Source organism: Panthera onca, chromosome D1 (assembly GCF_046562875.1).
Source record: "Panthera onca isolate mPanOnc1 chromosome D1, mPanOnc1 haplotype 2, whole genome shotgun sequence".
Classification (NCBI taxonomy): Eukaryota; Metazoa; Chordata; class Mammalia; order Carnivora; family Felidae; genus Panthera; species Panthera onca.
Genome location: NC_138348.1, coordinates 52,685,704 through 52,700,266, shown reverse-complemented (window position 1 = coordinate 52,700,266; position 14,563 = coordinate 52,685,704). Strand labels below are relative to the sequence as shown.

Sequence of the window (14,563 nt, the reverse complement as noted above, 5' to 3'; positions counted from 1 at the left end):
CCTTGGCAATCAAAAAGAATGAAATCTTGCCATTTGCAACTACATGGTCAGAACTGGAGGGTATTATGCTAAGTGAAATTAGTCAGTCAGAGAAAGACAAATATCATATGACTTCACTCATATGAGGACTTTAAGAGACAAAACAGATGAACATAAGGGAAGGGAAACAAAAATAATATAAAAACAGGGAGGGGGACAAAGCATAAGAGACTCATAAAAATGGAGAACAAACAGAGTTACTAGAGGAGGTGTGGGAGGCGGGATGTGCTAAATGGGTAATGGGCACTAAGGAATCTACTCCTGAAATCATTGTTGCACTATATGCTAATTTGGATGTAAATTTTTAAAAAATTAAAAGAAAAATAAATAATGCTCACAACTAAAAACAAAATAGAATTAATTATTGATCATTTGGGTGTAGATCATTTACATAAAAAAAGAAAAGTACATAATTGTAATTAAACCGAAATCAAAAAGAATGAAGTGGACTTACAAGAGTAACAGGGATAGTTGTTCATGATTTACTGTTGAGTGAAAACAAAGAATAACATCAGATTTATGATCCACTATATTTATAAAATTCAATCCATTCATCTTTCCATAGGTGGACATATAAGCATATTTAAGTATTCCTAAGATTAATTAGAAAGACATATTTTAAACACACTGGAGCTTTCACTTTTCTAAAGAGAAAAGAAATAGGAGTGATGTTGAGGTATTCAGGGACAGGGAAATAAAAATAGAGTAAAAGAAGACCTTTAAAGAAACTGATGCTGACAGCACAGCCCAGGGAACACGGTCAATGCTACTGTACTTGTGTTATATGGTGATGGCTGGTAGCTATACCTGTGGTGAGTGCAGTATAACTTAACTGTATACACTTGTCGAATCACCATGTTGTACACCTGAAACTAACGCAACATTGTGTGTCAACTACAATCAAGTTTTTACACTGAAACGTAAGAAAGAAAAAAACAAACTGATAATGCTTGCTCCCATAATTTGAGGATGGGAATAATTCACATGAGGCTCAAAATGAAATAGAAACGACTCCTGTTTCCTAGTATACAGTTGTATACACATCCCATTTGAAAAATCTTCCATTACAGCAAAAATCATGATAGGACTCTCTCTTTTAAAAACACATTGCATTTTCTCAGGAATATTTTTTCCAAGTTACTCTTGCATTCTTATCATTATAACGCCATGATGAAAGTCATTATAAATTTACATCAGTCCATTTAATAGCATGGTTTGGGAGGCACCTATCTGACAATGGGCTGCAGGAAGCCCATTGGAACTTCTGAGTGAGATTATTAGACCCATGGAGGACACACAGTGTGCCTGTGCAAACGAGTGTGAACGTGGATGGATGGAAGGATGGATGGATGGATGGATGGATGGATGGATGGATATAAGACCCCGAGCCCCAGGAGACTAACTGCCTACAGGACGCAGTCAGTGTTGGGCTGGATTACCAGAGCTCCTTCCTTTTAGAGAGAAAGAAAAACATTTCCTTCTCCTACCTGCCTGCTTGTCTCCCAGGAGGGCCTTTTAAGCACAGGGAAATGGGGATGGAGAAGTTCCCTGAGGGCAAAGTCCCTGATGCTCTGGAGTTATAACTACACCCAGCTATTTCAGGAACTAGCCGGAACTCCAATATCAGTGGAGCCAGACCCCTGCTCACATCCTCTGTAAGTGAGTCTGGATAGAGGGTGCCTGAGGGGCAGCTATACCAGGAGTAGGCAGAACACTGGGCATGGTGGGGAGAGACATTTCTCTTTAGTCCAGATCTGTGCTCCGTTCCATTCCTGAGTCACTACTGTAAAAGTAGTGCGAAAACAGGATAGGAGAGACCACATGCTGTCTCAGATCAGGAAGCACGTGTGAAAAACTGTACTCTGGAACCTTCCCTTTTGCTGTTTTCTTGCCTTTTTACATATTTTTCTGGGTGCTTCCAGAGATGCAGAGGGGCAGGAATTTGTCCATAGGAGATGAATGGGGATGGGGGTAGGAAGCCTGGAGAGTGTATCATCTGGCGCTTACTTAGATGATTCGGAGTTTTCAACTGTACACGCTAAAATGTAGTGGCTTTATGGCAAACAATCTGCCCACAAATGTTTGAATCATGGGGGAGGAATTAAATTTAATCTGAATAACATTAGAGGTTGAAGACAGAGACCACAACTGGGGTCAATGGGAGTAAGAAAGTGGTTCTTCAGTTTAAGCTCAATCTAAAGAATCTAAAGCTATGCTGCAAAAACAGAGAATTGTGCCCAGATGATCACTGAGGTATCCATCACTGGATGCACACAATAATGTCCTAAACAATGTTTAGGAGAGATGTTTAAAGTTCTCTGAGAGTCACTGGAGTTCGGTGGTCCCTACAATAAAAATTAATGATAATAATAATAATAATAATAATAATAGAAAACAATAGACACAACATGGAAAGAAACTAAGAAGAAAATTATACTCAGAGCAGTGGAAGCAGGAGTCAGAGTGTAAGTGCAAGAGAAAGAAATATTCCAGATTTCTGGAAACCTGCCCAAGGATTACATGTGCATGAGGGTGCATGAGAGACAGTCATGTATCTGAGTCCTTACTTGGCCCAGGTTTTGCTACTTATCAGGGCATATTGTGTATTTATATGTCATATGATAGTCTATGCGGTCAAAAAAAAAAATAAGGAAGAAACTTACAAGTACAAATTTAGACACTCAGCTAAAACAAAGGAGTTCCTAAGCAATTTTCCCTTTCTTTATGTTTCTGCAAAGAAATGACTTTCTATTTAAAAGAAAATCAGGGGTGCCTGGGTGGCTCAGTTGGTTGGGTTTGAGCCCTGTATTGGGATCTGTGCTGATGGCTCAGAGCCTGGAGCCTGCTTTGGATTCTGTGTCTCCCTCTCTCTCTGCCTCTCCTTTTCTCATGCTCTGTCTTTCTGTCTCCAAAATAAATAGACATTAAAAAAAAATTTTTAAAGAAAAAATCAAACACGTATAAATGAACCATATTATCACAGTCATCTATTGTTTAGTACTAGAATTTTCTGAATAACATACCACAAAGGATGTACAGATGATATCAAATGGATCTGTATGACCTGCTAGGAATCACAAGTTTCACCTAGATGAAGCAAATTGTTCTAAATTCATGTGTCTTAAGTCAGTAGCTAATGTTTATCCTAATTTTATAGGTCACTAAAAGAAAGCTATAGAAATATATGACAAAATATGACAGCACATCAAAATGGCACCATCTCCGTTCAGGTTTCAGACTTCCTCCTGAATTGTTTTGCCAGGTCCCCCAGCTGGAAGCTCTGGTTGTCCCTGCCACTCAGCCTCCTCTTTCTCCTGGCCATGGGAGCCAATAGTGTTCTCCTGATCACCATCTGGCTGGAAGCCTCTCTGCATGAACCCATGTATTACCTGCTCAGTTTCCTGTCACTATTGGATATCGTGCTCTGCCTCACTGTCATCCCCAAGGTCCTGGCCATCTTCTGGTTTGACCTCAAGTCCATCAGCTTCTATGCCTGCTTCCTCCAGATGTACATCATGAATTGCTTCCTTGGCATGGAGTCCTGCACATTCATGGTCATGGCCTATGACCGCTATGTAGCCATCTGCCACCCACTGAGGTACCCATCCATCATCACTGACCATTTCGTAGCCAAAGCTGCCATTTTTACTTTGGTCAGAAATGCACTTCTTACTATATTCATTCCCATCCTCTCTGCCCGGCTCCATTATTGCGGAAAAAATATAATTGATAATTGTATCTGTGCTAATCTCTCTGTGTCCAAGCTCTCCTGTGATAATATTGCCCTTAACAGAATTTTCCAGTTAATTGTGGCCTGGACTCTTCTAGGCTCTGACCTGACCCTCATCATCTTCTCCTATACCTTCATCCTACGAGCCGTTCTTAGACTTAAGACAAAAGGGGCAGCTGCCAAAGCACTGAGCACTTGTGGCTCTCACTTCATCCTCATCCTCTTCTTCAGCACCATCCTGCTGGTTTTTGTTTTTACCCACATTGCCAAGAAAAAAATTTCCCCTGATATCCCTGTCTTACTTAATGTGTTACACCATGTAATTCCTGCAGCTCTCAACCCCATTGTCTATGGGGTACGAACTCAGGAGATTAAAGAGGGGATTAGGAAATTACTGAAGAGGGCAAGAGAGAACAGAAAGTAATCATGCTCTTGCTTGGCTCTTCTCAAAACCACAATCAGAAGGCAGGGACAGGGAGACAGAAATAGTCCTAATCTTCTCATTGGGGCATGCCTGATGATGAAAACGATATGGTTTCCCTTTACCCACAGTCACATCACACTTCTTACCCACCATGGGTTTCTGAAGAGACTAAGGATATGGCCCTCCTTTCCCTACCTGACTTTGTCCTCAAGTCCTTTGGTCAGAACTGCCTCCCTAACAGCTTCTCAAAAACATGAGCCACACTTCCGTCTCTGGAACTATTTGCTTATTGTTCCTCTGTCTACATAGCTCCTTCCCTCAGGTCCAACGGGTCTCTATGACCACAGTGTTTAATACCTAACAATATTCCCCCAAAGCACAGAATATGTCCCAACATCTTCTCTGTTTCCCTGTTCTGCACAGCATTTATCACTATCTAATGACCATAAAAGTTCATCAACCTGTTTAGTCAGCCTACATTCACTAACGTTTAAGGAGCACCAGGGCAAGAATTTTTGCCTGATGTATCTCCAGCCCAAACAGTGTTTGGCGTATGGTATAGACCCATGATATTTGTGAATTAATGGTTTAATAAACGTTGGAGAAATAATTGAATGTAGGCTAGTTCCTAGGAATATAATTCAGATATGGTCTGTTTTCTATATGAGTTTTTGTATTAGGTATCATGTGTGAGGGAGACCCTATTTCATGCCACATTCCATGATCTGAGCATTGTATGGAACATCTCCATAGGGCAGGTGGGGGCTTAGCCGTAAGAGCAAAAGTATATTTTTAGGAACTTTGAATTTGAATACACATGGGATATTCAAGTGGAAGTGTATAATAAATACTTGGACTTATAGGTTTCATACTCAAGTAAGATGTACCCTTGGAAGAAATAAAGATGTGCACTTGGGATAGACCACAGATCCTCGCTGAAGCCATGGGAGTAGATGGAATGGCCAAAGGAAAGAATATAGAATAAGAACATAAGAAAGCACACCAAAAAGACCCCATATCATCCTTACCTTCTGGTATCAAGAGATTAACATGGAGATAACATGAAGTAGTGGTCAGTGGATGAGAAGAAAATACAAGAGAATCCCAGAAGAAAGCACTTCAAAATAGATTGTGATCAATTAAGAAGCTACAGTCAACTTTATTCAAGGTTACCTGTAGAAGTATGGGGCCCCTGTGCATATAAACAACTTAGTGTGTAAAATGCATTACAAAATGTATGGGCCCATGTGGTCCCATAATAAAATGTAAGGGTTTATCAATGAAAAGTTAGAACAACGGGTAGAGAAATAATTCTTACGTATGTATCATTGTTCTGTCAGTATACATAAAGATATTTTTGTAGTTTCAAGGCACCATCTTAACAAAAGAGAGGACATAAAATATATTTGAAAAAATTATGGCTGCAAGTTTCCAAATCTGATAAAAATTATAAACCCAGAGTTCCAAGAAGCTCAATGAAACCCAAAAATAAGAAAAATGAATATAACTATACTAGGGGTACATCATAATCAGACTGCCCAGAAGAAATGATAAAGGAAAAAAATGTAAATCCAGATCAAAAGACACATCACATTGGTGCCTGGGTGGCTTGGTTGGTTAAGCCTGGGCTCAGTTCTATTGCCATTCATGGGTTAAAGCCCTGCATCCAGCTCTCTGCTATCAGCCCGTAGCCTGCTTGAGATCCTCTGTTTCCCTCTCTCTCTGCCCCCGTCCCACTCCCTCTCATGCTCTCTCTCTCTCTCTCTCTCTGTCTCTCAAAAACAGATAAACATTTTTTAAAAAGACACATCACAATTGTCTAAATTTAGGATGACAGTGGATCTTATCAGAAACAATGCAAGTAAGAAGACAATAGAGCAATATCTTAAAACTGAAAGAAAAATCTTGTTAAGCTAGAATTCTGTATCTCTCAGTAATACTCTTAAAACAGATAAATGCTTTTTTTTTTAAACAAAAAACCAGAATAATTTTTCTATAGCAGGGTCACACTACAAACATTTGTAAAGTTTCTTTATCCAGAAGGAAAATATTATCAGATGTAAATATAGATCTAAACAAAGGAATGAAAAGCATTAGAATTTGTTACTACATGGGTAAATATGTAAGGTTATTTTATTACTTAAATGCCTTTACTTGCTTTTTGCAAAAATAATAACAATGAAGTATTTAATTTATAACATACAAAAAAGTACAATGTATGAAAATAATAGCATAAGCCAGGAAGGAATTAGATCACTGTTAAGTTATTACATAATACACAAAATAATATAGTATCCCTTGAAGATAGACTGTAATTAGAGATGTGAACTATAATCTCTAAATCTCTAAATCAATCTAATCTCTAAATCTCTAAAGCAAGCCTCCAAAATAGTTAAAACTCATAAGAAAAGAAGATAGAATGAAATGTTTTAAAGAATAATCCAAAAAAAAGGAAAAAGAGGAGAAAAGAAAAAGAGAAAGCCAAAATGATACATTTGAACCCAACCACACCCATGATTCAAAATAAGTATAAATGAACTAAATACCCAATTAAAAGGCAGAAATAGTCAGACCAAGAAAAACAGAAAAAACAACTCATTTAAGCACTGCTCACATTAAATGCACCTCATACAAAAACAAACATGTTAAAAGTGAAAGGATGGGAAAATATACAGCACTAATAACAACACCAATCAAAAGAAAAAAGAAAGAAACAAACCAAGAAACAGACTCTGAACTATAGAAAACAAACTGATGGTTACCAGAGGGGCGGTGGGGGGGGAGGGGGGGGTGGGTGAAAGAGGTGACGGGGATTAAAAGTACACTTATCCTAAGGTGCCTGGGTGGCTCAGTCAGGTAAGCAGCCCACTCTTGATTTTGGCTCAGGTCATGATCTCAGGATTCCTGAGTCTGACCCTACATCGGGCTCCACACTGACCATTGGAGCCTGTTTAGGATTGCTTTCAGTCCCTCTCTCTGCCCCTCCCCCACCCATGCACTTGTGCACTTTCATGCTCTCTCTCTCTCTCTCTCTCTCTCTCTCGCTCTCTCTCTCACACGCGCCCACTCTCTCCCTCTCAAAAAAATAAATAAAACAAAAAATAAAAACATAAAATAAAGATTTTAAAATTTAAAGAGTACACTTATCAAAATGAGCACTGAGCAATGTGTAAAATTGCTGAACCACTGTATGTACACCTGACGCTAATACAACACCGTATGTTAACAATACTGGAATTAAAATTAAAAATTAAAAAAGAAAGAAAACCGGAATGAATATTATAATACCAGAAAAGATGAGTTTCAAAGCCAAACACAACAGTAGAATGTACAATATTTCAAACACACTGAACATTTACCAAAATAGGTCATATTCTGGGCCATCATACGAATTCCAGTACACGTAAAAGAATTCATGCAGCATATATTTTCTGACTATAGTGGAATGAAATTAGATATCAATATGAAGTGATCTCTAAAATAAGACCAAAATATTTGAAAACTTAAAAAGACACTTGTAAATAATCCACGAGAGAAAGAAATCCAAATAAAGAGGCAAAAGAATTTTGAACTAAAAAATAATTAAACTACAACGTGTGAAATTTTTAAAATGCCACTAATGCAATAACGCTGACCCTTGAACACTGTCAGGGTTAGAGGTGTCCATCCTCCACACAGTAAAACATTCAGGTATAAATTCTGACTCTCCAAAAACTTATCAACTAATATTAACTAATATCAACTAATATTATCAACTAATAGCCTATTGTGACTGGAAGATTTGCCAATAACCTAATCAACCAACTCACATTTTGTATGTTATGTATAATATACTCTATTCTTACAATAAACTGAGCTAGAGAAAAGAAAATGTTAACAAAATAAAAAAAGAGAGAAAATACATTTATAGTGTTATATTTCATTTATTGAAAAAAAAAATCCCCCTAAAGGACGTCCCCACACTTCAAATCCATTTGTTCATGAGTCAATTCTACTGGACACACATATGTAGCATGAAATTCTTATTTCTGAAACACTACACCTGCAAACAATGACCAAATTCAACCACTAAAAACAACAACATAAAGAAGAATAAATTTAACCCAAAATAAGGAAAAGAAACAAACAATATAAGAGGATCAATGAAATAGAAAAAAGAATATAATAGTAAAAGTTATCAAACCAAAATATCCTACTTTGAGAGGAGTGATAAAATGTCCCCAGAGACTTAATGAAAGATACTGGAAATACGAAGTTGGATATTCAGTTATAAGAAAAAAACTAATTGTTTTAAAAAATAAAGCAGTTGCTATAAAGCAGTCAGGGGATGAGCTGAATAGCAGAATAAATAAAGCTAAGTGCATGTTAATAAGTTGGATCAGACCAAGGACATTTGTAGTCCTGTTACATAAAGTTCAGAAGACACAGAAAGAAGGAGGAGAAAATGGCTGAGAGATGATATGAGAGCATGTCAAAATATAATTTGGTCTAATAAGAGTCACATAAGAAGGTAAAAAAATACAACAGGAACATACTTAAAGTGACATGAATAACTGCTCAAAACTTTTTAAAATGTAAGACTGAAGTTGAAAGTATTGTAAAGAAACAAATCAGGTGTTAAAAAAAAACCTTCTGGATATATTATGGTATCAGAGGAAAACAGTCCATTCTAAAGGTTGAGTGAAGGTCACATACCACCTTTGGTGACATCCTAAATGGACTCTGAGAGTCTGATGTATGCTGGTGGTATTTTGGGGATTGGAAGTTGAAAATAAAAGGATGGGTTGGGGTGCCTGGGTGGCTCAGTCGGTTAAGCGCTGACTTTGGCTCAGGTCATGATCTTACAGTTATGGGTTCTAGCCCCACATCTGGCTCTGTGCTGACAGCTTAGAGCATGGATCCTGCTTTGGATTCTGTGTCTCCCTCTCTCTTCTGCCCCCCCCCCCCCACCCACCTGCTTGTGCTTTGTCTCTGTATCTCAAAAATAAATAAACATTAAAAAAAAAAACTTTTTAAGAAAAGGATGGAGTAGAAATAAAAGTAAGTCAGAAATAAAGCAATTTTAGAAAAAAACAAAAAAATGATTTAAAAAAAAATTAGCATCATATATGGAGGTTTTAATATGGCCACAAATTCTTTAACACTCCTCCCATACAGAAGCTGAGTCCAGTTTCCCTCCTGCTCAATCAGCGCTGGCTCCAGTGACTCACTCGTAAGCAAATGAATAAGGCACAAGTGATGCTAATTATAAAACACATGTAGAAAATAATAATCTACCAAATTTTTGTAAAACCTAAAAATGTTTGGATAGATTCAAATGGGAACTCACCCAACCATAGAATAGTACATACAACAAAGCAATAGTAATACAAATAATGTGGATTGCTGTAGTAAGTGAAAACAAACACACAATGATGGATCATATACACAGCCATATGTGCATGAAATGTGGTATACAATAAAGCAGACTTCTCAAATTAGTGAGGAATCAAATATTCATCTCTATATAGAGTTAGAAAGTTAAAAATATACACAAGATAAAGAGATAAAGATAAGAAAGACAAAAATTAAGTTATTAGTTAACACTATAAGCAGAACTGGTACAGCACCTCCCTCAACAAAACAGAGGGTGTTCAGACCATGCCCTGTAACTGCCATTGATGGACCCCACCCTGTTGGCAGTAACCCACACTTCAGGGATCATGAGAAGTCTAGTAGCCACCAGAAGAGTGGCCAGGGTAGTGCTGAGGTACTAGCGGACTCAAAGTAGACAATATTTATAAAACAGGCAACACAGTATTTCATATTTTCACAGTTGTTTTGAATGTATCAGTTTGTAATGACCTAATACCACTCTTACTCTTCACAATGTAAACCAGACTTAAATACATCAATATGAAACCTAATGCACTGAGTTTTAAAAAAATAAATAAATAAAACCAAATAAAAGAAGCATCTTTGTGATCTTGTGGAATGTTCCCTAAATAAGATCCATGGAGAAACTCTATTCCTAGAAACATAGAGATTTTGCCTTGGTCAAACTGAGAGATGTCCATTGAGTAATGGACTGCAGATGCTAAAATTGAAGGCTTTACAACAGACTAGAGAAGGTATTAGCAATATCTATCCATCAAGAGGCTCTAGTATTTAAAATATGCAGAGGGGAACCAAGCTGGCTCGGTCCATGCGACTCTTGATGTTGGGGTCATGTGTTTGAGCCCACATTGGGTAGAGAGATTACTTAAATAAAAATAAATAAATAAGAATAAAAATAATAAATAAAATAAAATACGCACAGAGTTTTATAAGTATGTAAGCAAAACAAAAATTAATAGAAAAATCAGGTAAAGGATGTGGACACATAAGTCACTGCCACTAATGGCTGAATAGTATATGAACAATGCTCACTTATCAGATAGAAAAATAAATTAAATATAATAAGATACGAATTACATCCATCTAGTTTTTTTAAAGAAAAGATAATAGCATCAAATGGTGTAAGGAATGTGTAAAATAAAGAAAATTTAGGATTTCTATTGAGATATTGAAATACTTTGGAGAGAAATTTGGTAATTCCTAGTTAAATTAAATATTTTTATGTTATAACTGAAAAAATCCTCCACATCTGTCTACTTCAGGTCTATAAGAGAAGGTGTACAAGGAAATTGACAACAACATTATTTTTAGTACAATTATAGTTCACTTGGGTGTTGACTACTTCCATAAAAAGGAAAAATGCACATATTGGAAATAGAACAGCAGTCAAAAAGAATGAAGTGGGTGTACACAGAAAAGCATGGACAGATGTTTAAGATTTAGTGTTTACATCCGATCTATAACCCAATGACATTTATATAAATTCAACATCCAACCTTTTCTCCCCTAAGCATACAAGTAGCTAAATAAGCATACTTAAGATTAATTAGGTGTATTTTAAGAATCCCGGAGTTTTTACTTTCTGAGGGAAAAGAGAAATAAGAACGATATTGAGATACACAGAAGAAAGAATAAAAACAAATCAAAAGAAGGGCTTTCAAGAGACAGATGACAATGACACATCATAGGGAATATAGTCAATGGTACTGTAAAAGCTCTGTATGGTCACAGATTGTAGCTACACTTGTGGTGACCATAGCATAATGGATAGGCTTGTCGAAACACATTGTTACACATCCGAAACTAGTGGAAATTTATCTGTCAACTACACTCAAAAAAACTAATGAAAATAAATATATAATGAAGAAACCAATCATGTTTGCTCCAATTATGGAAGAGTATGAAAAATTCACATGAAGTTCAAAATGAAAGTTAAAAAAAGGAACAATCATGGTTCCTAATACACAGTTATACACACATCCTACTTAAATTTTTCTCACTAAAGGGAACATTTCTATTGACTTTTCTCTCTGAAAAACATACTGCATTTTCTCAGGAATATGGTTTTCAGGTTTCTCTTGCATTTTCATCATTATAATGCAATGAGAAAAGTCACGATAAGTTAGTATGAATACATTCATTAGGATGGTTTGGGGGGTACCTATCTAAAAATTGTGTTCTGGAAGCCCATGAGAACTTCTGAGCGAGCTTATTGGACCCATGGAGGGCATCGAGTGTGCACATGCAAATACAGTGAACATGGATGGATTGATGTAAGACCTCTACCCCCAGGAGACTAACTGCGTACAGAACACAGTCCATGTTGGGCTGGATTACCAGAGCTCCTTCCTTTTAGAGAGAAATAAAATCATTTGCTTTTTCCACCTGCCTGCCTGTCTGTCCCAGGAGGACATTCTAGGCACAAGGAATTAGGGATGGAAGGTTCCAAGAGGGCAAAGCCCCTAAGGCTCTGGAGTTATAACTATCCACAGATACTTCAGGAACTAACTGAAACTCCAATATCAGTGGAGCCAGACCCCTGCTCCATGCTCTGTAAGTGAGACTGGATAGAGGGTGCCTGAGACACAGCTATACCAAAATTAGCCAGAGCATAGAGGAGATCTTTCTCTTTAGTCCAGATCTGTGCTCCATTCCATTCCTGAGTCAGTATTGATGAAGTAGTCTGAAAATAGGGCAGTAAACACTGCATCCAGTCTCAGGTCAGGAGGTACATGTGATAACCTCTGCTCTGAGACCTTTCCTTTTGCCCTCCTCTTGCTTCTTTGGATCTTTTCCTGGGTGAATCCAGATATGCAGAGAGTAGGAATTTCTTCATAGGAGATTAATGAGTGGAAGGAGTCAGGAAAGCATATCATTTGGAGCTCAGATTAGAAATTTTTGGGTTTTCATCTGTGAATATGAAAATTTAGGAGTTATGGGCAAAGAATCTGTCCATAAATGCTTGAATCATGACATAGGAACTAAATTTAATCTGTACAACTACAGGACTGAGGACACAGACATAGTTGGAGCGTTAGTGAGAGTCAGAAGATAGTTCCTCAGATTTCAGCTCAATCTAAAGAGTTTCTAAAATCTACTGCTGCCACAAACAGAAAATTGTGCACAGATCATAGAGGTATCTGTCACTGTTCAGATCAATGATGTCTGAAAAAGTACTTGGGAGAGATGTCTCACAATTCTGTCTGAGTTTATGGAGTTAGGTGGTCCCTAAAAACCCTTCCCTTCTTCAAACAGGGCTTCCATAGTGCTATGCTGGGGCCTGTCCAGCAGCCTGGGAAAAAGTTTGCCCTGCAGGTTCTCTGCTTTTGTCATTGCCCTTCAACCTCACTTGGCTTCTTCATTCTGTCTCTACCTGGAACCAGTAGTTATTAGCTCTAGGTCCTCAGCCCTCACGCTTCATTGGCTAGCTCTGATTGCAATCCAAGATTGAAAGAGAGGAGAAGAAAAACATACATGGTCTCAGATGCTTTACTTCTAGGGTAGGTCAATGCTTGTTGAATCAATTGTAGAATGAAGAATATGTAGGAACATTCCAGAGAAAAGAGGAGAAAGAGTCAGTAAGTAGAAAGAACAGATAAAAAAAGTCCTCCTAGGCTGTCCTCAGAAATTCTATCCTGGTGCTAGACACAATTATCCCAAAGTACTTCAGGAGAAAAAGAGAACATACTTCTTCCTCTTTACTTCTCCATGGATACTCATGTCTGAATTGCCATTTCTTCCATGTGGCTGTACTCTCCAAAGCCCATTTCAAGACTTTTACCTCTGTGCATTCAAAGAAACCCTAATTCGTTCCAAGAATACTCTGACACCCTTGAAGAAGGAAAACTTCTTGGAGATGGTAAGATTTGTGTCTCTCTTGCAAAGGTTAGTTGAAACAATTCTGTAGAGAGTAGAATCAGAGAATACAGTAAGCAAAGATCAAATGACTAAACCTAAACGATGAAAATGGTGTTTAGGGGAATATTTTAAATTCAGCAGCCTGATATTGTACACGCTGTGGGTCACTGTGGCAAAGACTGGTCTGAGCTAGTGCTATTAGTTATGCCTCAAACCTATATGTGAATGAATCCTATGAGAAGTTTGACAGAAAGACAGAGTTCAATGAACATAGCGTTTAAGACAGGAGAAGGACCTTAGGTCAAAACTGAAGGCTCAATGTTTTTTCCTATGGGTTTTTATCTTCAGAAATCTCCTGCACTTCCAGTATCTCCCAGCCTTTGTGGCCACTCCACCATGGCAAAGCATAGAACTACTAGACAAGAAAAAATGGATTATTATATTGAAGATATAAAGAGAAACAGAAAGGGAATAAAAGAACTTTAAAGGTAGACTTTATCACCTTCACACTATTGCAATCAGAATTATCAAATTTCATCTTGTTCCATGACTGGTATCACTCTCTCATACCTATGTGTGATTGCCTAGGCTCCTTTTAAGACTCTTTCTTCCAAAAGATAAGAATCCTACAAATATAAACATGTATAGGGGAGGGGCAGTTATTTGGCAGGACCATACCAGCCTAATTACAATCACTTTTTAGACAAAATGAAAATTACCCTACGTTACTTTCAGGGTACCATTTTAAAATATAATTAAACTCCATTTGAAAACTCAGAATGGGGGTGCCATGGACAACTAGGGACATTCACCTGAGTCCCTATTTGTGCCAGTTTCAACTACTCACCTGCACACATTGTTATGGTTAAATTATCATATAGTAGTCTATGTGGCCATTAAAGAAAATCAAAACCCAAAGGAAGAAACTTGTAAGAACAAATTTAGCAACTCACTGGTCACAAAGTAGTTCTAAAGTAATTTTGTCCCTCTCTTTACTTTTGGCAAAGATACAACAATTCTATTAATAATCATCCTTGAAAGAATCAAGCATGTATAAGTAAACCATATTACCTCTGTTCTCTATACTGTTCACTGGTAAAACCATCCAAGTAGCAAGGCACAAAAGATAAACAGAT

The 14,563-nt window shown here is 37.4% G+C and overlaps 1 protein-coding gene across 1 annotated transcript; it reads left to right on the top strand.

The window, feature by feature from the left end:
- The first annotated feature begins 3,151 nt into the window (after positions 1-3,151).
- Positions 3,152-4,193, top strand: LOC144613066 (olfactory receptor 56A3-like). The gene has a single exon (XM_078433973.2). It carries the CDS (start codon positions 3,234-3,236, stop codon positions 4,191-4,193), a length of 960 nt encoding a protein of 319 aa, XP_078290099.2. The 5' UTR covers positions 3,152-3,233.
- The last annotated feature ends 10,370 nt before the right edge of the window (positions 4,194-14,563 follow it).